This window comes from Setaria viridis, chromosome 5 (genome assembly GCF_005286985.2).
Source record: "Setaria viridis chromosome 5, Setaria_viridis_v4.0, whole genome shotgun sequence".
Taxonomy (NCBI): domain Eukaryota; kingdom Viridiplantae; phylum Streptophyta; class Magnoliopsida; order Poales; family Poaceae; genus Setaria; species Setaria viridis.
Genome location: NC_048267.2, coordinates 7,817,650 through 7,841,544, shown reverse-complemented (window position 1 = coordinate 7,841,544; position 23,895 = coordinate 7,817,650). Strand labels below are relative to the sequence as shown.

At 43.5% G+C, this 23,895-nt stretch overlaps 2 protein-coding genes across 4 annotated transcripts; both read left to right on the top strand.

The window, feature by feature from the left end:
• Positions 1–4,794: 4,794 nt before the first annotated feature.
• Positions 4,795–8,115, top strand: LOC117854589 (uncharacterized). 3 transcript variants are annotated; one of them, XM_034736811.2, is made up of 11 exons: positions 4,802–4,997; positions 5,324–5,382; positions 5,457–5,526; positions 5,692–5,971; positions 6,089–6,153; positions 6,255–6,358; positions 6,436–6,565; positions 6,642–6,799; positions 6,933–7,252; positions 7,434–7,532; positions 7,708–8,115. In XM_034736811.2, the coding sequence occupies exons 2-9, from the start codon at positions 5,327–5,329 to the stop codon at positions 7,246–7,248; spliced, it is 1,179 nt and encodes a 392-aa protein (XP_034592702.1). In that variant the 5' UTR covers positions 4,802–4,997; positions 5,324–5,326; the 3' UTR covers positions 7,249–7,252; positions 7,434–7,532; positions 7,708–8,115. The 3 variants fall into 3 exon arrangements, with proteins under 3 accessions (XP_034592704.1, XP_034592702.1, XP_034592701.1); XM_034736810.2 differs by having other exon boundaries at positions 4,804–4,997; positions 7,428–7,532; XM_034736813.2 differs by lacking the exons at positions 6,642–6,799; positions 6,933–7,252; positions 7,434–7,532; positions 7,708–8,115 and having other exon boundaries at positions 4,795–4,997; positions 6,089–6,173; positions 6,255–6,315.
• A 3,247-nt stretch (positions 8,116–11,362) lies between these two features.
• Positions 11,363–14,908, top strand: LOC117854736 (uncharacterized). Its single transcript, XM_034736962.2, has 7 exons — positions 11,363–11,729; positions 13,130–13,306; positions 13,407–13,547; positions 13,676–13,777; positions 13,849–13,919; positions 14,016–14,083; positions 14,341–14,908. The coding sequence occupies exons 1-7, from the start codon at positions 11,550–11,552 to the stop codon at positions 14,583–14,585; spliced, it is 984 nt and encodes a 327-aa protein (XP_034592853.1). The 5' UTR covers positions 11,363–11,549; the 3' UTR covers positions 14,586–14,908.
• Positions 14,909–23,895: the final 8,987 nt, after the last annotated feature.

Here is a 23,895-nt window from a genome sequence, read left to right as displayed (position 1 = left end):
AAGTTGATTGGGGTGCTGAAGAATATGCCAAAATTCAAAGGCATGCTTGTGTTCGTAATGATTTTATCTCCATTAGTTTAATCTACTTCGATGGCTATTTGTGACCAATATATAATTACCTAGGACTTACTAAGCATATGAGTGTGTTAATATAAGTTGTGGACTCTGCATATATGTGTCTGAGTATGAATAAATTCCATATATTATGATAAGTTAAAATTGAAAAATAGGAGCTAGCTAAGTGCTTCCCATGAATATTGTGATTGAGGTCCCTATATACGTAGGGTATCATACCATCATTAGCAAAGAGAGAGAGAGAGATGGTTTGCATCATGCTTCAAAAAACTAGCGTTTGAAGATATGGCTTGTGGTCAAATGGCTAGTGCTGTGGGTGAGGTTATTACATACTATCTCTTAATATACCACCGCTTTGTTTGCTGCGGTAAACTTTCATGAGAACGTGCAAACGGCATTCAACAGAACTGCGTGGCACCACGCCCGTGTCCCATGACCACCTTAAACTTCTTGCAATGTGATCCGAGGGCTTCAATTCAATTCAGGCCCCCTTTAGCATGGCTTAGGCCAAAGGGGCTTCGGCTTCGCACTACAATAACGTGCACAATTTAGCATTGTGCGTTACTGTAGCATGAAGTCGGAACGGATACTGAGCCCTTAAAATAAACTAGGAAGGAGGTGAAGCCGGTAAAGTCAAAAAAATGGCTCCCCGTGGCTTCAGCTCCACCTGCTACAATGTTGCTACAGTTGCGAAGCTAAAGCCCCCTAAGCCATACCAAACGAGCCCTTATATAACTATACTCCTCTAAAAATATAAGTATTTCTAAGTTTATTTTAAATCAAAATATTTTAGGTTGGATAAGTTTATAAAAAATTGATAATTATGATATAATTGTATCATTACATCCATTATAGAATAATTTTCATAGTTTACTTTCTTGATGTGGTAAATGTCAATATTATTCTCATAAATTTTGTCAAACTAGGACGATCTGATTTGGTTTTGAGACAGAGGAGTATCTAGTATTTTTTCTAAAAAAAAGAAACATATATGTGCATTGGTTTATGAAGTAACGATAGACAACTAAATCTGTGTCGAACAGAACTCGAAATTAATGGTGTAGACATGCATCGACATCCTCAACCATTACCGCCCATCATATCAATATTTTGGTGCCATAACATCCATCGATTTGGAAGCTGAATCTAGTGAAATTGCGGGAAGGCTTTGAATAGATGGATGCGCTGGTGCTGTGCTTCTTCTGCGCCACCGTTGCAGTTGCAGACATGCATTTTGTTTGAAACGTGTGTATGAAAATACGTTTTGATACGTACCGGCATTTTGTTTGATACATGAAGATCGTCCTCGATTTGTACAGTCCTATGTCACGAAATTTGCGACGGTCAGTGGCAGCTGCGAGAAGAACATCATGCGCTCGTGCCTAATCCTACAGTCCTCGCTGCAAAACACGGCCGAGTCGCACCATGCGTCCGGCACGCCGCAACCTTTGGCCGTGCACCGGTAGCCGTCGTCCTTCGGCTGCACCATCACCACCGCTGGCGCCGGCAGGTCGGCCATGTTCCACGTCGCCTGCCGGACTGCCTCGACGGCGTGCCCGCGGCACCGCACGCACTCCGTGTTGCTCCTCTTCTTGGCCGTCTTGGCGCACCCGCCGACGACGTCGCCGCTGCCGTCCGCCGCTTCCTCCTCCTCGACCTCCCTTATGTGCCGCCTCGCGACGTCTCCGGCGGTGGCGCCGTCGTCCTTGCTGTAGAGGAGGACGGCGAGGACGTAACCCGCCACCTTGTGCCCCGCCGCAGCGGCCTGAGCGAGCAGCTGAACGCCCGAGCCCTCGCACCGGTGCGCGAAGACGAGCGCGATCCCGGAGAGGAAGCACGCCTCGGGGTTGCCGGCGCCGGACAGGCTGCCGACGACGGCGAGGTAACGCTCATGATCCGACCACCGCATCGCGCCCGCCTCCCGCTCGAGCGCGACGCGCCTGCCAACAGCACGGTCGCTGCACGCGGCGCGCATGGCGCGGCAGCTGGCGCGCAGGCTGCGGAGATCGTCGACGGGCCGCGGCGAGGTCGCCGCGACGCACCCGGCGATCTCGACGGCCATGTCGTGCGGGAGCGCGTGCGCCAGCGACGCGCGCCGCGCCGCCATGCTCCGGGTGAGCACCACCATGATGGCGCGCGCGATGGAGACGGTTGATGGCTGATCGAAGATGATGCTTGCTTGCTGCTGGCGTGCTAGCTCGATGGATTGGGAAGGCTGGTACCTCCTGATCGAAGCTAGCCTAGCAGTAGGACACGCGCGCGCGCGCAAGTGCACGTGATCGATCATGTGGGATCAGAGCCGAGTCCTCTGCGAATCCTGCTACCCTCTGAACTAGGATTATTCTTGGACATTATGATCAGCGGATGCGGATCGGTTTGTGTCGCTGTAAGCCTTTGACGGGATCTGATGCAGTGATGAGGTTTTGTTTTCAGAAATCCAGAGACGTACAGTAAAATCATTTCCACGTGCGACCTGCTAGGGCACTGCAATTCGGACATGGATACACGATCGAACACGTTTACAAGCAGTATGTGACCAGAGCGATGTTCTCCTCCGATCAGATTCGGATTAATCTTCGCGTATGATCCTGATTCCTGATAGCCTGTAAATGTGTCGTCTTAGCAGACATGCACCGAGAGAGTTTGCTTCACGTGTCTGGCTACTGCTCCCTCCGTTCCGAATTATAAATTATTCTAACTTTCTTGTAGAGTCAAACTATTTTATATTTGATCAAAATTATAGAGAGGATTACAAAAATTTATGGCACCGAATAGAATACTATGAAAATATATTTAATGAAGAAACTAGTGATACTTATTTAGTATCATTAATGTTATTACTTTATTGTATAAATTTAATCAAACTTGAGATGCTTTGACTCTTAAAAAATTAAAATGACTTATAATTTGGAACGGAGGGAGTAGTTGCTAGTTACGTGCACGGATTAATTCGCGGCTTACGTATACTACGCGCATCTATAGATGATAGCGTTGCGGCAGCGCGGCGAGGCCCAGCCTGTGGTCACCAGGGAGGTAGCGCACCCAGACGGCCGACGGCGTCGCCCTTCCGCCGTGAAAACGGAGAGAGCGCGCTGAGCCCCACGTACGCCGGCGAACCGCGGCTGGCCCTCTCGCCGCCGCCGCGCCGTTATTCCCTTCAAGCAGGACTGAACCTTAGCTTCTTTCTTAGCACGGGCAGGCAGGTACGTGCAACCCGCAGCTAGCTGACCCTTGCGTACACGCCTCGATCTTGCAGCTAGAATAATTCAGCGACCCTATTACTAGAGATTTAATCCTCGTCAGCATCAGTCACCCAAAATTGTACTACAAATTGAATGGGATAAGAATTTGATGTTAGAATTTGGGGTACTGCATTGCTCGGCTGTAGGGGAGCTGCGGGGTGGCTCGCCGGCCGGCAGTGGAGGCGGGAGAGACGGTGGCAGAGCGGAAGCAACGAGGGCGCCATTGGAGTCGGGTGGCAGGGGAACCTCGGTGGGCGGTGGAGGCGGTGCGGAGGACGGCGGCGGCGGAGGTGGCGGATGTTGCTGGAGCCGGGCGGGAGGTGGTGGGAGCAGGGGCGTTTCGCATTCGGTGTCGCCGTGCCACTCATCGGGTGCGAGGAAGACGGAGACGACGGTCACGTGGCAGTTCGGGAAGAGCGGTGGGGCTGAAAATAAGGTTGAAAGCAAGAAAGATCTAGACCGTTGGCTGATTAATTAACGGCTGGACTGACGAATAATCTGTTTCTCGACGCGGCGGCAGACCCTTATTACTAACTTGAACAAGATTAAAGTAGTCATTACGATACGTGCCGTGTGTGTTCTTAGCCTAATATTAGCTCATTAGAATTTAGATTAGGTCAGGGTGAAAGAAGCTGGAGTTGAGTTGGTGGGATCAGTGTAGTGAGTCTCTCCTTTTAACGGCAAAGCGAGAAAATACAGTTAGCAATGAACAATCGCCCCCCCCCCCCCCCCCCCCCCCCCCCCCCCCCCCCCCCCCCGCGCGAAAAACAGACATGGTGAAATCTTCAGCTTTGATTGCCATGGGAATAGGTCCCAGATTGGTTTCGAGATAATTGACACGTACTGATCAAACAATGTGTTCACTTTGGTTGTTGGTACCCCTACTGAGTTATACATTGATGTTATTACAAAATAAAAACTAGCCCAAAGAATATAAATATTTGTTTTAATTACCCACGTACATCATCATAACAAAGTTAACCTAAAATGCAGTTGTCCTGCAGACGAATTATGTTTAGACCATAATTTGCTTTTCAAAATCTCTTAGAAGTTCTAAGGGGGCGTTTGGTTCCTTTGCTTATTTTTAAGCAAGTGTCACATCAATGTTTAGATACTAATTAGGAGTATTAAACGTAGGCTATTTACAAAACCCATTACATAAGTGGAGGCTAAACAGCGAGACGAACCTATTAAGCCTAATTAATCCATCATTAGCAAATGTTTACTGTAGCAACACATTGTCAAATCATGGACTAATTAGGCTTAATAGATTCGTCTCACCGTTTAACCTTCACTTATGTAATGAATTTTGTAAATAATCTACGTTTAATACTCCTAATTAGTATCTAAACATTGATGTGACACTTGCTAAAAAATAAGCAAATAAGCAAACCAACCCTAAATTAAAATAGTCCTACTTTGCTGCTTGACATACTGTTGCTACTGTTTTATGGGGTCCCTCGCCTTGGGCGGCGCCGGCCAGCCTCGCTGACTGGTCGTGTCCCGTCAACAGCACTTTACACCAGTCACCTCGCTGTTCCATCCACGTACGATCCACGTCTCCTTTATTTCCTCGTTTACCACGGTTTCAGCAGTTCTTCAGCACGAACAGCACCATTTTTTTCACTACTCTGATCGGAAACATACGCGACGCAGACCTCCATCTCTCCACCAAGAGAGGTACAGTTTCAATAATGTTTATCTCTGGTTCTTGCTCGTTTCATCTTGATATCCGCAAGTAGCGAGTTGGTGATGAGTCCGAGGCTTCTTGTTCTTGAAACGTTACGCAGTTTCCAATTTAGGATCGATGCTGTATTTTTCCCCTTTCATTAGTAAACTGTAAATGATGAACCACGTATTCCTGAGCTGGGCCACATGATTTTAGTGATGGAGATGGGAATTAGGATCATCCTAGATAGCATCGAAAGATCCATCACTTGTTTTGATGTCTCTCTGCGGTTCTCTAGCTGTACTGATCTCTGTTCTGTCCTTCTGTTTTACTGCAGCTTATGGTTAGGGATGAGGACAAGCTTGAGCCCCCAGGCGAAAACGGGTTCATCACAAGGTGGGTTCACCCCTTTGTCTCCGGCTAACCATAGGAAATCACGGATGAATCAGAGTCCGGGTGTGCGTCTCCAGGATTTGGGTGGCCTCCAATCCAAATACTGGTACAGAGTACAGTCTCGACTGCCTCCTGATCGACGAGGAGGTGATTCAATCCATTCCCCAACTGAAGTTCCGTTGTCCATACCAACTGACTGATAAAGTGACGATAGCCTTGCTACCTCACTTCCTAGTGCCTGATTAGGATTTTTCTTGAGTCTCAGCACTGATTCTTTTGTTATTTTTTTTTCTTCCTTTTACTGATTTGCAGGGTGTCACTATGCAAGCGCGTGCACTCCCCGGTGACATGATGGAGCGGCTCAAACACCAGCTAGTTGAAGGGAAGGTCTACACCTTGTCGGATTTTACAGTAGTCCAGAGACGGCAGGACTACATGGCCTGTAGCAATGGCTTGATGATTTACATGGAGGAACAGACAGTGGTAGATGAGATAGATGACAATACCGGTTCTTCGATACCTCTCCATAGCTTTGAGTTTGTTGATTTCGACGATGTTCCTTCTAGGAATGGCGACAAATGCTTGTTTACAGGTACATGGTTGGCAGGTTGGGGGAGCTGACAGTATAATTTGCAATAAAGTTTTTCTTTCTGGCACTCATCTGAACTCTGAAGGCTCTGATCTGGCCCTTTCCCTCGCTTGTTCGTAGTATCCGTTGAAGAAATGGGGGAGACTTGGAAGTGGAAAACTTGGCGTAACATATCTTTTTGTAATGTACGTTTACGTGATTTGAGGTGATGGTTGTTACCTATATTCTTTATGAATCATCATTTTGCCTTTTTGTGGCCATATACTTTATATTGTACCATTTTCAGGGGAAGGGAATTGGATGTTGCACTGTTCGGAGATCTTGGTCGAAATTTCGATGCAGAGCAGGTTTGCAAGCAAAGCCAAAAAGTCCCAAATGTTGCTGTTTTATGTGCGGTCCGACTGAATTCAATGATTACTTGTGTAGAAATACTTTAGTTCAGTGCTAACTGTTTTATGTGTATGCAGTTTGACTGATCCACATAAACCGATTGATCTCCTCCCGTGTCAGCTACAGAATCCTGTAAATCCAGCTGACTTAGTTAAAAGCTGGCGAACAATCAAACAGCTGAAAAGCCTGAACCCACATGGATTACAGGTAAGTTGGTGCACTGTGATCAGATTCAAACCTTATGTTTCAGTTTCACTTACCTGTCCTTTCTCCTCTGTACCAGAACACCACATTTTTGTGCAAAGCCTCCTTGAAAGGCAGAGACTGCACCAAAGGTTGGTTTTATCGGTCATGCTTCCACTGCAAACGGTCAATCAGTTGGGATGGGATCAATTCCTTTTGCATCGAAGGTTGCCCGAGTAATCCACCGCCTGTTCCACAGTAAGAATCTGAAAGGCCCTGGTTTCCACTCGCTCATATGGCTGCTCAATTCAGAGTTTCATATTCAGAACCCAATTATGTACTTATGTACTTCTGAAAGTTATTAACCATGTTGATGTTATTGGTAAGCAAGGTACAAGCTGAATGCAGTGATGGAAGACACGACAGGCACTATGGACGTCATGACCTTTGATGGGCTAGCATGGAAGCTTGTTGGTGCTGCAGCGGAGGAGCTTGCTGGAGAGGTCACAGGCAAAAAGATTTCAGCTGTTCTTCGTTCCCGCCAGAGCCACAGCTTTGTAATTGATGCCGCCAACGGGTGCTTTGTGGTGAAGCACATCCCAAATGAAGATGAGCTGCAGCTCATTGGTTCAGCTGATGTGGCAGCTGGAGGTGACCCTCTCCTGTCAGAGGAAGAGGGCTCTTCTGTGTCCTGTAAAAATTGTTAAGAAGGTAGAAAGATAATATCCCTTTATTTTTATTTTTTCCTTTTTGACATGAAATGGCATGCGGATGTGAAGTGATATGAAGAAGAAAGTTGCATCCAATTTTCTGAAAGTAGGTTGACCTCTAGAAAAACTCCTAGCCTGCTGATCAAGTTACTTTTTAATTTGCTCATTGATGTTAGGAGAAGATGGTGGTTAAAGAAGAGAGTGAAGTAGAAAGTGTTTGTGAATCGCCACAGGGAGGGGGTTCCCCTGCATCCTACAGTTCCAGTTCACCAGCGAAAAAGGTAGAATATGATATCGGACTCCTTTATTCTTCTATTTCCTTTTGAAGCGAAATGTCACCAAATTTAAGGATGTAATGTGATATGTAAAAGGTTGCACTTGATTTTGGAAAAAATGGATTGAACTCATGAAATACAAATAATCTGCTGATCAATTCTTTTCCCCCATGGACATCAGGAGAAGGTGGAGATTAAAGAAGAGAGGGACCCAAAAAGGCAGAGGATCACCAAAGGCAATGAAGCTGAGTAGACATGCAGAATGACCCCCTTTCACCAATAAGATATCATCTCAGAAAAATAAGACGTGTACATGCTTAGTCAGATCGTCGAAGTACAACGCATCTGCTGAAGTTATAGAAGTATCCTTTGTGAATTTAGAACTGTTCTACCCTGTTCATATTCCTTGCAATGCCTGTCTAGAGTTCTAGACACTAATGTAGCAGCATCTCTTGCAAACAGCAGAGCTAGTCTGTCAGACATTGCAGAGCTGGAGCTGGAGCTGGATCAATATGCTTTTGCCGCATGGTTCAGTGTAAATCTTGTTGCGAATCACGTGTCATCGTATCAAAGTCACGTTAATTCTCTAGTGCTAGTAGTCTGAACTATGAAGCACCTTTTGTATGGAGAGGATCTGGTACCGTGATGCGTTTTTTTGGAACGATACAGTGATGCAGTCTACGCATAATTTTGTAGTTTTCATCCTCCTCTTATGTTTATTTCTTCCCTTGTTAATTCAAAAGGTGTAGATAAGCATTCAAATTAGATGGAGAGATTATGACCGATTACACAATAAATTTTTTTAATAGCATTTTGCAAGAGTTGAGCCATGCATGTATTGGCACAACATGACTGCACAGTACAGGCCGTGGTTAGCATTATGACACACACGAGAGCATTCTGCGACCAAGCAGATGTCATCGGAGAAAATCCCCCTAATTAACGGTGCATGCAAATTTTTGTAAGGAAAGCACCTCAATCAAATTTTTTTAAGGAAAGCACCTCAATCAAAAGCCTGAACCCACATGAATTACAAGTAAGTTGGTGCCCTATGGTCAGATTCAAACCTTATGTCTCTCTCACTGGTATTTCCCCTTTTTCATTATAGTGGGGGACCATATTTCTGTGCATAGTCACCTTGAAAAAAGCACCAAGGATTGGTGGTACAAGGGATGCTTCCACTGCCATCGCCCGATCAGTTGGGATGGAAGCAAACCATTGTGCATCAAAGGTTGTCCGAATAATGTGTTACCTGTTCCACTGTAAGAACCTGAAAGACCCTTGCTGGCTTGCTGCCATTCCCTCATGGCTTCTCAAATTCATAACTTTATACACAGCACCTCATTGTTTTTTTCCTACTGAAAGTTATTAACCATGTTGATGCTGTCGGTAACCAAGGTACAAGCTGGATTCAGTAATGGAAGACGCAACAGGTGTTACGGACATCGTCGGTCTCTCAGCAGAGGAGCTCGTTGAGGGGAGTACAGGCGAAAAAATTTCTGCTATCATCAGTTCGCACCAGAGCCGTGCCCTCGTGGTTGCCCCCCACAGAGGATGATGAGCTGCAGGTTATCTGTTCAGTTAAAATGGAAGCCGGAGATGGTGGTGAATTGTCAAGGGCTGTTCTGCATCCTATAGCTCCAGTCCCATAAAAAACGATAAGAAGGTAGAATATGATATCCTTTTTTTTTCATCTTTTCCTTTTGAAATGAAATGACACTCAGTGTGATCTTCATAAGGAAGTCGCATCCATTGTTTTGAAAGTGGATTGCGCACAAGAAAAAAACCCTGAATTTTCTGATCAAATTGTTATATGCCCATTGATGTTAGGAGAAGATGGCCATTAAAGAAGAGAGGGAGCCAAAGAGACAGAAGACTGACAGAGGCAATGAAGCTGAGCAGACAGATTCAGAATGACCCAGCCAACTCATCATCTCGGAAGAATAAGAAGATGTGTACATGGTTTAACTTTAACAGATCGTCAAATAGCTCTCTGAAGTACAGCCATAAAACTATCTTATGTGAATTATACTTGCTTTACCTTGTAAATATTCCACCCAATACCTATGTGGAGTTCTGGACTGGGCCCTGATAATCTGATATATCACAATCTCCTGCAAATAAACAGCCCGGCTAGCCTGTCAGACACTGCAAACCTGGAGCTGGATCAGTCTTTCTGTCACATGGTTCAGTGTAAATCTCATTGATAGTGTCTCACTGTCTTGTTACATGAAATCTTGTGGTAATTGCGTGTTATTTATGTACCAAAGTCACGTTAATTATCTTTGTGCCAGTAGTCTGAGCCGAAGCATCTTTCTTTCTGGGAGAGGGTATGCTTGTAGTATGAGCATTTTACTAGGCCAGGCATCAGTATGAGCACGACGCATATGCTTGTAATCTCAGCTATGTGGGCCTCTTGGGCCGGCCCAAGTAGAAAGGTCCCTGCTGGCCCAATAGAGCTGTGCTGGTGGGCTAAAGGAAAGCCTGTTCCATGCTGGTGAAGACGGGACGCAGAAGCAGAAAGGCATCGACGGAAAACTGCGTAGTTTTGTCAGACTGCTTTGGTGAGTGCTAATCGCGTTGTCGCATGCAGTTACGCCGCTAATCCTGATCCATTAGCATCACACCATCTCTCTCGTATCTGTCGCTCGTGGCACTCAAGAATCTTTGCGGCAGTGACACTAACGAGTGATGAAGTGAAGTGATATCTGACATGCTTTGGAACTCCGGTTTCCTGGAGAAACTAGGGGCGGCCTGCGCTGGTCCATGGTTTCCTGCGCCGTCCATTTTTCGCGTTTTAAAATTTCGAACAACTCGCAATATGATATCATATCGATGAGCCCCTGACGTCGCAAATCGGAGGGAAAAAAAATGAGTGGACTACATATGCATATTTTAACACCAAAATAAAAGAGAGCAAAAGACAAATCAACGCTGGGATTCTGGGAATCTCCTTCCAGCTCATGCTGCTCTATGGTGCAGGAGCTGAGGAGTGAGGAGCACGAGGTATACTCAAACATTTGGTGACCAAGGCCGTTGGCCTGTCGGGTCGCATTGTGATCCACGTGACCAATACTTATATCGGCAAGGCTCGACTACGGTCAACTTGTCCTGTTCTTGCACAACCATCATTCCTCATTTAATGTCCATTTGACATTTTGTTGCTATTCCATCAGTTTTAAATTGCAAGGTAGCCTATGAATGGTCCAGCCGACCACTGATGGGCTGGCCCAACTTGGTGAAGAAGGCAGAATCTAGAGCTTTCCACAACCAGTTGTAACCTGACTAATCTCATCCCTCGACACGATAACTCTTGGTGGAGTGCCAGTCACCAAATCCGACACAAGATGTTTTAGTTTCATTCTGCGTGAAATTTATCAACGGTAACCAAATTTATATAGAAAACATATATTTATAACTATCATATCAAATAAATGTACTATAAATATATTTATAGGGGTTTGTGTATTTTTTGTAAACTCATAGTTATAGAAGTCTAACTTATAATGACAAAACTAAAATAATTTATACTTAGACAGAGGAAGTACGCATGAACGTTTGGTTGGTGCTCGATGTGGCTACCATGTCCGACCAAATAAATCGGTACAAATCTAAAACTCAGAGGCACGAATCAAATACGCTTTCACATTCAAGAAAATCCGATGCGCGGGTCCAATTTAGAGAAAAATGTATAGACTCAAATGCGCGTGCTTGACTCGGATATGCACTAGAATTTCTTACCAAAATTTGTGACGAAACCATAGATGAATTCGAAATTCGAGTCGGATTTGTGCCGGGTCCTGAAGTTTCTTAAACAAAAAACCTAGAAAGAAGAGAACAGGGGATGGGGCAGAGGAAGAGAGAGAAGGGTAGAGAGAGAAACGTGAGGAGGTGGAAGGCACAACGCGCCCACCCTCGCAGCTTCGAATTCCGCCCCTCCTCCCCTCTCCTTCCCTTCCCTCGGCCGCGCCGCCGCAACGACGCGAGGCGCGTTCACACCGGCGAACCCTAGCCCCTATCCGGATGCAGACGGAGGCGCGCGTGGGCGTCGTCGTCGACGGCGGCGGCGGCCGCGCCGCCGTCGGCCGGCGCCAGGAGCAGCGCCACATCGGCACGGCGGCGCACCTCGCCGCCGGTGGGTTCGCGGGCGCCGTCAGCAAGACGTGCACCGCACCCCTCGCGCGGCTCACCATCCTCTTCCAGGTAGACATCTTCTTCCTTTTATCTTGGGTTATCTAGAAATAAATTTCTACCTTCTTATGCTAAGAGCGTGGTGGTACGGATTGGAATCGCCGAGCGTTGGTTTTGGAATTGGGGGCAGAAGAAAGAGGCGTTTTTCTCTTTTTTGTGCGTTTTTTCCCTGTTTCCTCTGAGGGGATTAGGCACAGATGTTATGTTCTTTCCCTGTTTTGGGGTCCAACTGATTGTCGGTCTCTAGCCACACGGAGCTAATTAAGAAAGATATGTAGTATGTTTGTTTATTTTTAATTGATTGGGTACTGCTTTGATAGTTGTTGAGGAGGGGATTCTGTCCAGAAAGAGAAAGCAATCTCTCTTTTGAGTGGCCTTGGCTTCATTATCGGTGGGCGAAAGCAATACCATCTGTTGTTTTGAGATTCTGTGTGCTCTAGTAGCAACATATCTGGTGTGAGACTGAGGGGAAGCTTATATTCTTTTTTGGATGTCGTTCCGTTTCACTTAATAATTTTTAAAGGAATTGGATGCTAATAGTAAGAGATGGGGACATTTTTCTGTTTGTAGCTGTTAGTTTTGCAAATGCATTTGTTTAATTGTTAATTTGTATTTGTAGATAGTTAGATACTGAACATAGGTTCTTGAGGAAAGATATATTAGATAGTGGGTTTAAACATTTGTAAATGAATTTTCATCTCATACTAGAGTTAGGAGACTTATTGGAATCTGGATGCTCATGTGGGGGCTTAAAATTAAAATTCCTATGCTTATGCAGTATAAGTCTATCGACATTTCAGAACCTTGCATTTTGCGTCGTTATAGGATTTTTGGTTTGCAGGGACTGGTAGTTAGCAAGAACTGTCATGAATGTGTATGGTAAAAGAAAAATTAGGTTGCTCATGTGTTAGTAGCCACTGATTTTGCGAGTTATGACTATGACATGCGTATCATTAATGCAACTTAGCAAGCATATTACAAGACACTCCCTTTCAGTGCATTCGAATACTTCATTTGCTATCAGAATTGTGCTAAAAAATATTTAGAGGGAGTTTTTATGTTCTACATTCTGATTGATACACAAATTATTTCCATGTACCAAATATGGAATCTCACCTAACTTTGTAACTGGACACAGTATGTAATTTATCCAACTGCACACCAATAATATTGTTTCGTATAATTTGCAGTTTTGCGTTTATCACCCTTTGCATAACCGTGGTTCATTCTGATGCTTAACGAGTGTCCTGAACTCTTGATTCGTGCTTGAAAATATTTAACTCCTTTTACTGTTACTAATTAGTTCTCTGTACATGTCTAATCTGGCATTGATCTGTATGTATAAGAAATAGTCAACACCGTTTTTTGACCCTAAAATTTCTTATACGAGCTTGTGACATACTGATTGACAGGTGGCAGGTATGCATGCAGATGCTGCAGCTCTAAAGAAGTATAGCATATGGCACGAGGCTTCACGAATTGTTCGAGAAGAAGGGTTTCGAGCTTTTTGGAAAGGAAATCTAGTGACAATTGTTCATCGCTTACCTTATTCTGCCATCAGCTTCTATTCATATGACCGCTACAAAAATGTAAGCACGAAGATTCTGTGCTTTAACACTTAAATAAACCATTCCATTAGCTTTATCATTCAATATTATTTAGTGAGCTGATTTGAAATAAGTATTTCAGCTTGTCCAAATGGTTCCTGGCTTGGATAGAGACTCAAATAATGTTGGTGTTGTACGTTTGCTTGGTGGTGGTTTGGCTGGAATAACAGCTGCATCTGTAACTTACCCGTTGGATGTTGTCCGTACTCGTTTGGCGACACAGGTAATATTGTTATTCTTTTCCTGAATAAAACATCAGTGGTTAATTTTGTATCCTCCAAATCAGCTTTTGCATGGTGTTGCTTTATTGACCAAGGCTTCATGTTATTCTTTTTGTCAAAATATCTGCAGAAAACAACTAGGTATTACAAGGGCATCTTCCATGCGGTGTCTACAATTTGTAGAGATGAGGGTGTCAAAGGATTGTACAAAGGCCTTGGGGCCACATTACTGGTAGACCATGAACCTTTTACTGATATATGTTATTTTAAAGTTGGATTGCCAGTAATTTTTAGGAATTACAGGGAGTTGGACCTAGTATAGCAATCAGCTTTTCTGTATATGAATCACTGAGGTCCCATTGGCAAATGGAAAGGTGCTCATCATTATTACTCTCTATTTAATATTATAACAACCTCTTGAATTTGTTGTTCGAAATTCTCACTGATGGTTATGAACACCTGTGCATCAGGCCCCAGGACTCTACTGCGATTGTTAGCTTGTTTTCTGGGAGCCTATCTGGCATTGCATCATCGACAGGTAAGTCTATCTGTTCAAAATTCCCCTTAATTGTTGATTTTTCTTGACTAAGTAAACGAAACTATGACATGCATTGCAGTGTTTATTACTTGCACAATATGTATTTCTTGAGGAGCTACCTGTACTTTTTTTGTGCTTTTAGGCAGCACACAAACAGACATTAGTTTATCCATTTCCATTACTAAATTGATTGTCTACATCATAAAAGTAATGTTTTTCAACAATTTGAATGTTAAATGCCGCATTCATTATTTCAGCCACATTTCCTCTTGATCTTGTAAAACGGCGGATGCAACTACAAGGAGCATGTGGGACAGCTGCCCACAAATCAACAATTACTGGAACTGTTTCTGACATTTTGCAGAAGGAAGGCCCTCGTGGCTTTTATAGAGGTATCGCCCCTGAGTACCTCAAGGTCGTTCCTAGTGTTGGAATTGCCTTTATGACATACGAGACATTGAAGGGCTTGCTCTCCAGCATGGACACGGATGATGAGGGCTGAGGTTTTCCATTTTACAGAGAGGTTAAACTTCAGTGAGATTTTAGCCATAGGTTGCTGTCAGAAACTAAGTGCATCAGAGTGGATACATGTGGCCAGCAGTGTGGCAGTTTTGTAGTTGTTGGTAGGATAAAGCTTACCTGAGATATGTACAAATAAACCGTCAGTCTTATGTTGTACCATAGGCTAAGAAGAGCAAATGAGAACTTCATCTTTGCCTTCATCGGAGCATCAGCATTGTGCTCCAGTTTTGTGTCATGAAATGTAATGCCTTTGCTAGGAGGAAAAAAAAAGCGATGGCCAATGATTTTACATTCTATTTTTCATTTGCTGCAAATGTGTCAACTGTCAAGGGATGTATGCATCGACTTCACTCTGAGTATGTTTTATGTTTGCACTCACACTACTGGAAACGTCAAGTTTCCCTACAACTTTGGTTCCTAGGGAAACTCCAAGGAATTGTAGGGAAACGTGTTTTTCCCTAGGAATTTTCGTAGGGAAAGGTTTCTAGGGACGAATTCGACGGGAAATGAACCTTGCCCTAGGCTTTGCTGACAAAAATCATAGGGAAAGAAAGTTTCCCTAGAAACATGACTTTGTAGGGAGAGTAGCTGACATGGCAGCATGTTCCACGTGTAAAGGTTCTCTCCCTAGATTTCAACTTTCCTAGGGAACCTGCTTAAAGTAGGAACAAGCATAATACAGCACCATGTTTGAGTTCAAATCTGAATTCAAATTCAAATTTAATATCAGATTTTAAATTTGAATTCGGATTTAAAAATTAAGTCCAAATCTGAATTAAATTAAAATCACATGAATGGACAGTAAGGAAGACAACAACTCATTTCACCAAACATTCACCAATAGATAAATTGATTCAGCTGCATGCATCTCCAAAATTACAACCACCAACATCAAGTCTAAGAGTTATGGAGCTCAGTCACCTGATAGGTTCACAAAATTACAGCCAACATCAACATAAGCTCATCAAGCCTAGGAGGTCAAGAGCTTAGTCACCAGTAGTCTAAAGGTTCAGCCAACATAGGTCTAAACAACTAATGCATAGGGCATATCATCAGCCACCAGAATGTTTGCTAACTTGATGTCCCAGTGCATCAAAATAATATCACGACATATCATGCAAAAGGTTTCGAGACTCTGATTTTAATCTAGCGGAAAGTCACCGTATTGAGGAGGAGAGTAGTTGCTGGGGCGCTCGATTGTTTCTAGGGGTGTACGCCAACTGGGATGCCCATGTGGCTGAAGCGGGACCGGCTTCCTCAATCTTCCCTACGATAGAAGTGAGTTCTTAGTTTCCCTACGGTTTTTGAATCGGATTCCCTAGAACACATCTCACTTCCTAGGGAAATAAGAAAACGGTAGGGAAACTAGGTGTTTCCAGTAGTGGATCAGTAACAAAATCCCTTTCAACACGTTATGTAATTTCTCCAGGAGGATTTCATAAGAACATGTAAATGAGATCTCCTTCTGAGTTGAAAGTCAGAAACATTTGCGGTACAGATCGATGTATTTGTATAGTAATATATTCATTTATTAAGAACTCAAATTATCTTCAGTGAATTGAAAGCTGGTCAAACGTTACAAAATGTTGAGAAACTTACGCACGCAATATTTTTTGTACTTGGAGAGGAGGGTCGGTGACATGCTTAAATGATGCAAGAAGAATGCTTCCAGGAGTATGGTGTGGACGAGTAGGCTAACCGGAGGTCGGAAGGTGTTTGCCAGTTACATCATTGGTTTTCATCTCTACTTTCTCGATACCTCTCAAGTCCTAAGCCTTATCATAATCATATCCAAGAGCTCTGGTCGAAGCCAATATTAACATTTGAAGCTTGTGCAAGAACAGCATTAGATGAAACTCCAAACATAGGGATTTGGAATAGAGATACAGGTAGAGATTTGGGATACCTTATATAGGCCGAAACCGAAACAGAGGGATCGCACTGAGTTGTGAATGAATTGAGGATGGCCATGAACTGCACATGGCTGCACTTTAAAACTCTTGAAGTTGTTCTGAGTTCTATATTTTTTTTACTCAAGTTGTTCCGAGTTCTGTTAAGTCAACATTCACATGCGCCACTCTTCTAAACAAGGCAAGTCTAGAAGAGAACTAAAGTATACATGCATTATACAACTATGCATAAATCATTCTTCTGCTATATGCTATATGCATGTGTAGCTGGTTAGTATGTAGTACTACAATAAGGATAGATGAAAAATGAACAAATGCTAAGAACCACTTCGGTGACAAGTGAAGATGAAGAGACTACGAGATATTGAAGAACTTGCTCTTCATCCAGCATTCAAACGGATGATGAGAGATTACGTATTTCATTCAACAAAGCGAGCGATTGTAATGAGTTCTTTTGGACATAATTAACCGCGAAAAGTGCTTAGGTTCTAGGTCATGCTCTCTCTGTCTCTGTGCTAGTAGGATATATATAACATTTTACATGTGATGAACTGCAAAGAGATCAATATGTCTAAATTAAAGGCTAATAATCGTACTCATCTTTTCTGTTGAAAGAACTTCCTTCATTTTATTTGAAGGCAGTGTTTTGAGTGATTAGCATTGTTCAATTCCCTTGCATAATCTGCTGTGTATGAATGAAACCTGTGTTGCACAGATTTGACGCACATATAAACATTTCCCCTGGCTCTTGCTGACCTGTTGTAGAGTCACAAAGAAGGACCGACCCTGCTGGAACTGAAATCAACAAGGTGCTTCCTGACGGATAGTCTTGTTAGGATGAGGCGGACCGCGCTGGCGTCTTGGTGCGGCCATGAGGAGGAAGCGAAGCGTCTTGACCATTGCTACCCCTACTTCTAGATTCTCATCCTCCTGCTTCTCAAGGTTCGGTCACGTTATTTATGAACTTCCCAGTACCTCCCAAGCCTATAATATACTAATTTATCATTATATGACGACAAGGAGAAATCAAACAAACCAATTCCTACACACATGCTCAATGAGTCAAGAGAGACTGCATACGCCCCTCGTGTAAATGTAAAACTATCTAGGTAAATGAGCTTGAAAATGGGAACATGGAGGAAAGGAAGGTCCATGCGAACTTTATATAGGCAAAAGCGCATGGACCTATTTTTCTCACAAAAGAAAAAGATCCAGTCAATTTGTACCTCTAAAGCTCTTCATACAGGGGTCTTTATCCAATAGTATTTTGTATGCATATATTAATTTCAATGCACAATAAGTTGTAAATGAAACTCATATTGCATAAAAAGTGATGAACGTCATATTAATTTTCTTCATGAGGCAGAATTGTTCTCCTCCATATTAGTATTTGACAGTCGCATATGAACCAACCTAATGCACTTCGAGCCTTCTGGGAGCGTATACTTACTGACCAGTGTTGATGTTGGTCTGCGATTTGGTGCATGCCTTCCTCGCTGCAGGGGTGTACTCATGTCCTCGATACCACGTCTGGTGCGATTGGCCGCTGTGTCCTGCCCGAAAATTCTTCTTGGGGATGGAGGACTAGCGAGCTGAAACCCTGCGTGTGCCTTCTTTTCGATAAGGGCCAACTGACACCCAACGCAACATGCCATTCTGTACACCCTGCTGCTTCTTCTTTTGTTCTTCAAGCCTTTGGGGTTCTAGTTCGTGTAACTAAGCTGCTGCCGCCGCCTCGTCTTAAGTGTTCTTCCTATTCAGGTAACTGAGAGAAGCATCAAAGGGATCCCCTTCCTCAACAGCCGATTCACCTCATTTTATTTTGTAAATGAAATGAATGGAGGGTTTTTGATCGAACCATTGCCACCGAATTCAGAAACTACGTCTACTCAATTAACTATAAAACTAGCAAACTCATACACAGCAAGGACTTAGGGAATATTATCGGGGATTGGAGAAATAACATGTAGCCAAGTTCCAGCTGGTTCTTGCTAGTGTTGGTGAGGAACCAAGGACTGTGACAACCGGTGAGCACCACGACCTGACGACGGCCAGCGCGCACGCCCAATCGCGGAGTCAGTCCCTGCCGCCGCCGTGCACTACGTCGCACGACGCGACTTGGCTCGGCAATGGGTGCTTGTTGGTCGACATGGGAGTTTTGTTTTGGGCAAGGGGCTGCTTCATCATAGCAGTGTCACCTCAACGAGGCTTCATCCCTGCTCTAAGCGTTGCACCCTACGTTCTGCAACAGCATATTCTGTCCTGAACTCAACATTCCCAATACCTCCTAAGCCTTATCAAGTTATCATAATCCAAGAGCTATGATCAAAGCCAGTGATAATATTTCACATCTATGCAATAGTGGGATTAGATGATGAAACTGCAAGCATAGGGATTTGAAGTAGAGATATGGGATGCCTTATATAGGCCGCAACAAAGGAAACACACCGAGTGAGTTGTGAATGAGTTGATGCGCATGAATGCATTTAAATTCTTGAACCTGTTCCAAGCTCTGACAAGATTGTAATAACTATATATAGTGAGCATTGCAGAATTCAACATTGAAGTAGTCTCTCAATATCTGAAGGGGGTACAAAATGTTATTCTCAATTGTATCTCTCCTCGTGCTAGCATCGATCCAATACACAGACAATAATTCAAGCAAACTCATCAAGCTAGGCTTGGAAGGCATCTGGAACCTCAAGGTTAAGACTAGCCTGATGGGTGAGTGCTGCCCCCACCATCAATTTTTCGATGTGGGAATAAACCTAACAATCTCTCCCGTCACACATAGAGCCCAACTCTTCCATCACAAGTAACCTGTGATCTCTCAGAAGACATTATCCCAAACCTCGAGTCCAACTCTCCAGTCATAACAATCCCGTGTGACCCTTTGGAGATGATGGGTGAGAGCTGCCCCCACCTTTATATTGTGCTCCTCCACTATCAATTTCTGATGTGGGACTAAACCTAACAGCCGGGGCATCCGACGACACGTATCCTACAGGAATGCGAGTCATCCGATCTCGTGCTTCTTAAGATGAGCTTGGAGAAATATCTTGGAGTACACGCGCTTGAGGTGATTGGTAGTATGTTAATTTTTGGTCAAGTGGCGAGTTAGTATAAAAATATGTATGAAAACATCACTTAGATGACACAAAGTGTGTCAATAACGAGCATCAACAACACTACAGATCCAAAAGTCTGCAGGAGAATAGCCATCTAAAAATGCTAGCACATGAAAAATAAGAGGTGGACAAATGATACTGAAACAAGGGAAGTTGGTGTATGATTTATGTTATATAGCCGAAAAAAGTGAAGGGAGTGGGTGGAGATGTACACTGACGAGTGATGAGTTATCCGTGTAATTAGGATAGCCGGCTGATTTTTTTCCCCTTTAGTTAATTATTTTGTTACTCTTAATATTTAAGGGTTCAGATTTATTTGAATTCTTACCTCCTAGGATGTAATTGTTGTGTACTGTAGCAAAACCCCAGACACAAACGAAAGAGCGACGCAAGAAATCTGCTGGGTATCACATCGTTTAATTTGCAGCTGGCATTTGCGGTTAACACGATGCTAGGTCCTAGATCTTGGCGACCTTTGGACTTTTTCTGGAACTATGTCACGCCGTAGGATAAATAGGCTTGCAAAATTTGTAAATTAAATTTATCTAACAAACTGTGCAGTCAACTAATTGTGCGTTTTTTGAGCTAAATTACATCCTGGGGATAGTGTTTCGGACCTCAAAAACCAAGGCTCCGTACCTCTGAAGCTGCTGCAACACAAACTGAACAATTCATCACTCCTCGCCTCTATCTAATCCTCAAATCCAGATGGATCTCACTTCTTCACCGCTTTTCTCTTCCTCTCAGCTGGTTGTGTGCGCTTGTTTGCTGCTCGTCCTCCCAAAGTCCCAATACAGAAGCAGTAGTGAAGCACATATCAAAAGATCTCACACGAAATGGCCGTTGGACAGCTTCTGGGCAATTAGAGGTATATAGAGCCCATTAGTGGCTACTTTGAGTTCCATATACAACTACAATTCACTCCTGTGTATCAGTGTATATATGGCCACGTAGATTTCCTCCTTGACACCTCACTTGTCAGTTTCTCTCCTTAGAAGACACTTGTATCCGATAAAAATAGGGCTGGGAGTCACTGGGAATACTACTTAGAATACAAATCCCAAGATTCATACCACGTTCATGTGCACACGAGCGAATCAATCTTGTTGTTCAATTAAACAAATAGGGCTGGGAGTCACTTGGAATTCAGAGGTTGCAACTATGTTAATACAAGTCCCTTGATAAATCACCCACTGAAAGTATTTATGCTAACAATTTAGCCATCTTTATCTAATTATATATCTTTCATCTGCTTCTTAATGTCAGTCCTACTTTCTGCGGGAACCTGCAGAACGATCTGCTCGCTCTGGCGAAGAATAAAGGATAGTGGCCTACGAGACATGTAAAGCTAGCGGATGTAATTCGCCACCTGCTAGGACTTCAGCCGCTGCTACGCCGTAGCATGCTTAGAACAATAAAATTGACAATATTACATTCTATTCCAGTGCTCTACAGCTCTGCCCAACACATCCTCAAACCAAGTCAACTGAAAAAAGAGCTACAATAGTTGAAGGCACTGATCAGTTATGGATATGTTTGTCCATACGATCCCCAGTAAATTTCGGGCCGGCCAGTACGCATAAATGTGCAACCACTAGACAGGGTCCCACTGATGTTACACCTTGCAGTTGTGCAGTCGGTCAATCTCTACTGCTTAATGCTAACAACTGTGAAATCTCTGAATGTTACAGCCCAGTCCGGCGTTTGTGAACATTGAAGTCCATCCAGGCGGCATGCATTAGGTCCAAACTAAAGTTCCAATCGAATGTTTAGATACTAATTAGGAGTATTAAATATAGATTAATTATAAAACTAATTGCACAGATAGAGACTAATTTGCGAGACGAATCTATTAAGCCTAATTAGTCCATGATTTGACAATATGATGCTACAATACCATTTGCTAATGATGGATTAATTAGGTTTAATAGATTCATCTCACGAATTAGCCTCCATCTGTGTAATTAGTTTTATAATTAACTCATGTTTAGTTCTCCTAATTAGCCTCCGAAGATTTGATATGACATGGACTAGATTTTAGTTTAAGGATCCAAACGCCCCCTTAGTTGGTGATAGATCGACCAGGCAGCAATAAAAACAGCTCAGCTCACAGATCAAACACTAAACTAGCAACCTTGACCTCCTGAATTCACGTTTGCACATTTACATATATGGAACCCCGTTCACTTATATACACTTTGCACAAGTGAGAGCACGCGCACACCATGCAAAATATATATGATCGAATCTCACTATCACATTCATAGCATGTTGCTAGCTAGGCATGGGAGACGCCAGGAATAGTCGGCATTGACTGGCATGGATGAGTTGCCTGACAGTGGAAGCGGCTCTCCCTCAAGAAAGACAAGTAGAGCGAACTGCTACCCTGCAGGTCCATCTCTCTCCCCTTCCCTTAGTTGATCGGCCACCCCGTGCAACAAAGGGAAAGAGCCACGCGCAACCTCTGCCCGAGAGTACAGAAATATGAAAGAGTGAATCATCTTATTCGGCAGCATTCAGCATGCTGATTGGATGAATGGTAGGGCTCATTGATTTGATTGACCATGTAGTCCAGGTGGTAAAGACTGCACAGTACATATGATTTTTTTTTCAACTAGTTGTTTTGCCTCTCTGATGCGTCGCTGGGAACTTAATTAATTTGTACACACATCTGGATCTGGAGTTAGGATTTTCACTGAATCAAAGGAAAAATCTCTTTAGTATGGAACGCTTTGTGTAACTATGTGCGTGTGATTCTTATTGCTACCTGCTTATTAATCGGCTTCTTGTGCAAGTCCGCATGCTCTGCTGACAATGCAATGCATGGTCAGTCCTGTGAGTGTAAATTACTGTTATTTACGATTTATGGTGTGCCTTTGGCTAGCGAGAAGAAAACTAAGGTCATTCAAGGTTTATGCACTGCTGATATACCATATTGGTTTGATCATTTGATGTGACCTAAGATGACGATTCACTACAATGACACCGTGATGAGTTAAAGTGTATCAATCATGTACAAGTATGTCCATCTCTAGTTTTAGGCTTAAAGCCATGCCTCTGTGTATATAACTACATAGTCAATGTTCTACACAGAAGAATCACTGGGTAGACCATTCAAGAATCAAGATCCCATGGCACCGCCTTCCCGTCCGGCGACTCCGGAGCGAGTAGCTGTTCGAGGCGAGGCGAGCAGCCGTGCTCCCTGTTGCCAGTTCCAGCAGCTGCAAATGCTACAGCCTGCAGGACGATGGGCGCACGCCGGGTTTTGTCGCCGAAAACACAGTAGCAATCATATGGTGTCATTTGTTGACGATCAAAATGCAGCCAAAATCTGAAAAGGGTGAAATGGAACCCAAATGCAGCCAAAATTCAGTATCACGGTGTTTGCGGAATGCATGCATGGCTGTAGTACACATATTCAGCTCTGGTAGGTATACTATAAGTAAACACCGAGATAAAGGCATAAAGCTGCCCATTCATTTCTTTTCCTAACTTTTCCCTTTAAAGAGGTCATCATGTTTTTTATTTGCTAATATCCATGTCGATATCTAGCAGTACCGGACTCATACTCGCAAGTAAAAAGAAATGTGCCGCCCCACTAGAACTACCCACGCGGAACAAGCAAGGATGAACACACATGGTACAGCAGACACAGTACAAGTCATCAGTGTAGGCCTCGGAGGTATCAGGAATTTTATGGCCTTGCTCTTGGCACTAAGACCTGGTTACGAAAGCCATGTCGAGTGCTTCTGTGTAGAATTATCTTCCGACAGTTGCTGTAGTTGAATTGCTTGAAGCAAAATAGGCTATGCTTTTTCGGTGAAAGGTTTGCTGATAGAGGCTCGCACGCACTCATTCATCTACCTGTGCAAAGACGAGTCGAGAAGTGTCAATTCATGAAGATAGCTTTTCAATTTCAGATCTAGTTTTTCAAGCTGAGCCTGGAAAGCAACTTTTGAAAAAGCAAAAGACCAAGCATACAGGACGAAGCATTGTACCAGAAAAGTTTCCTTCTTAATTGTTTTGAGTGTTAGAGAAAGTATGGACAGAGAGCATCCAAATCCTCTTCCTTTACGGGGGTAAGGCAAACTTTGGATGCTCGTAACCTAAAATTTTTGAATGGGTCAATTACTACCCCTGTGATTCAAAATACATACATTTTTTTTAAAATTTATTCCATTCAATTATCTTCAATAAACATTGACAACCAATACATAAAAACCTTGTATATATTAACTTTGTAAGACAAGTA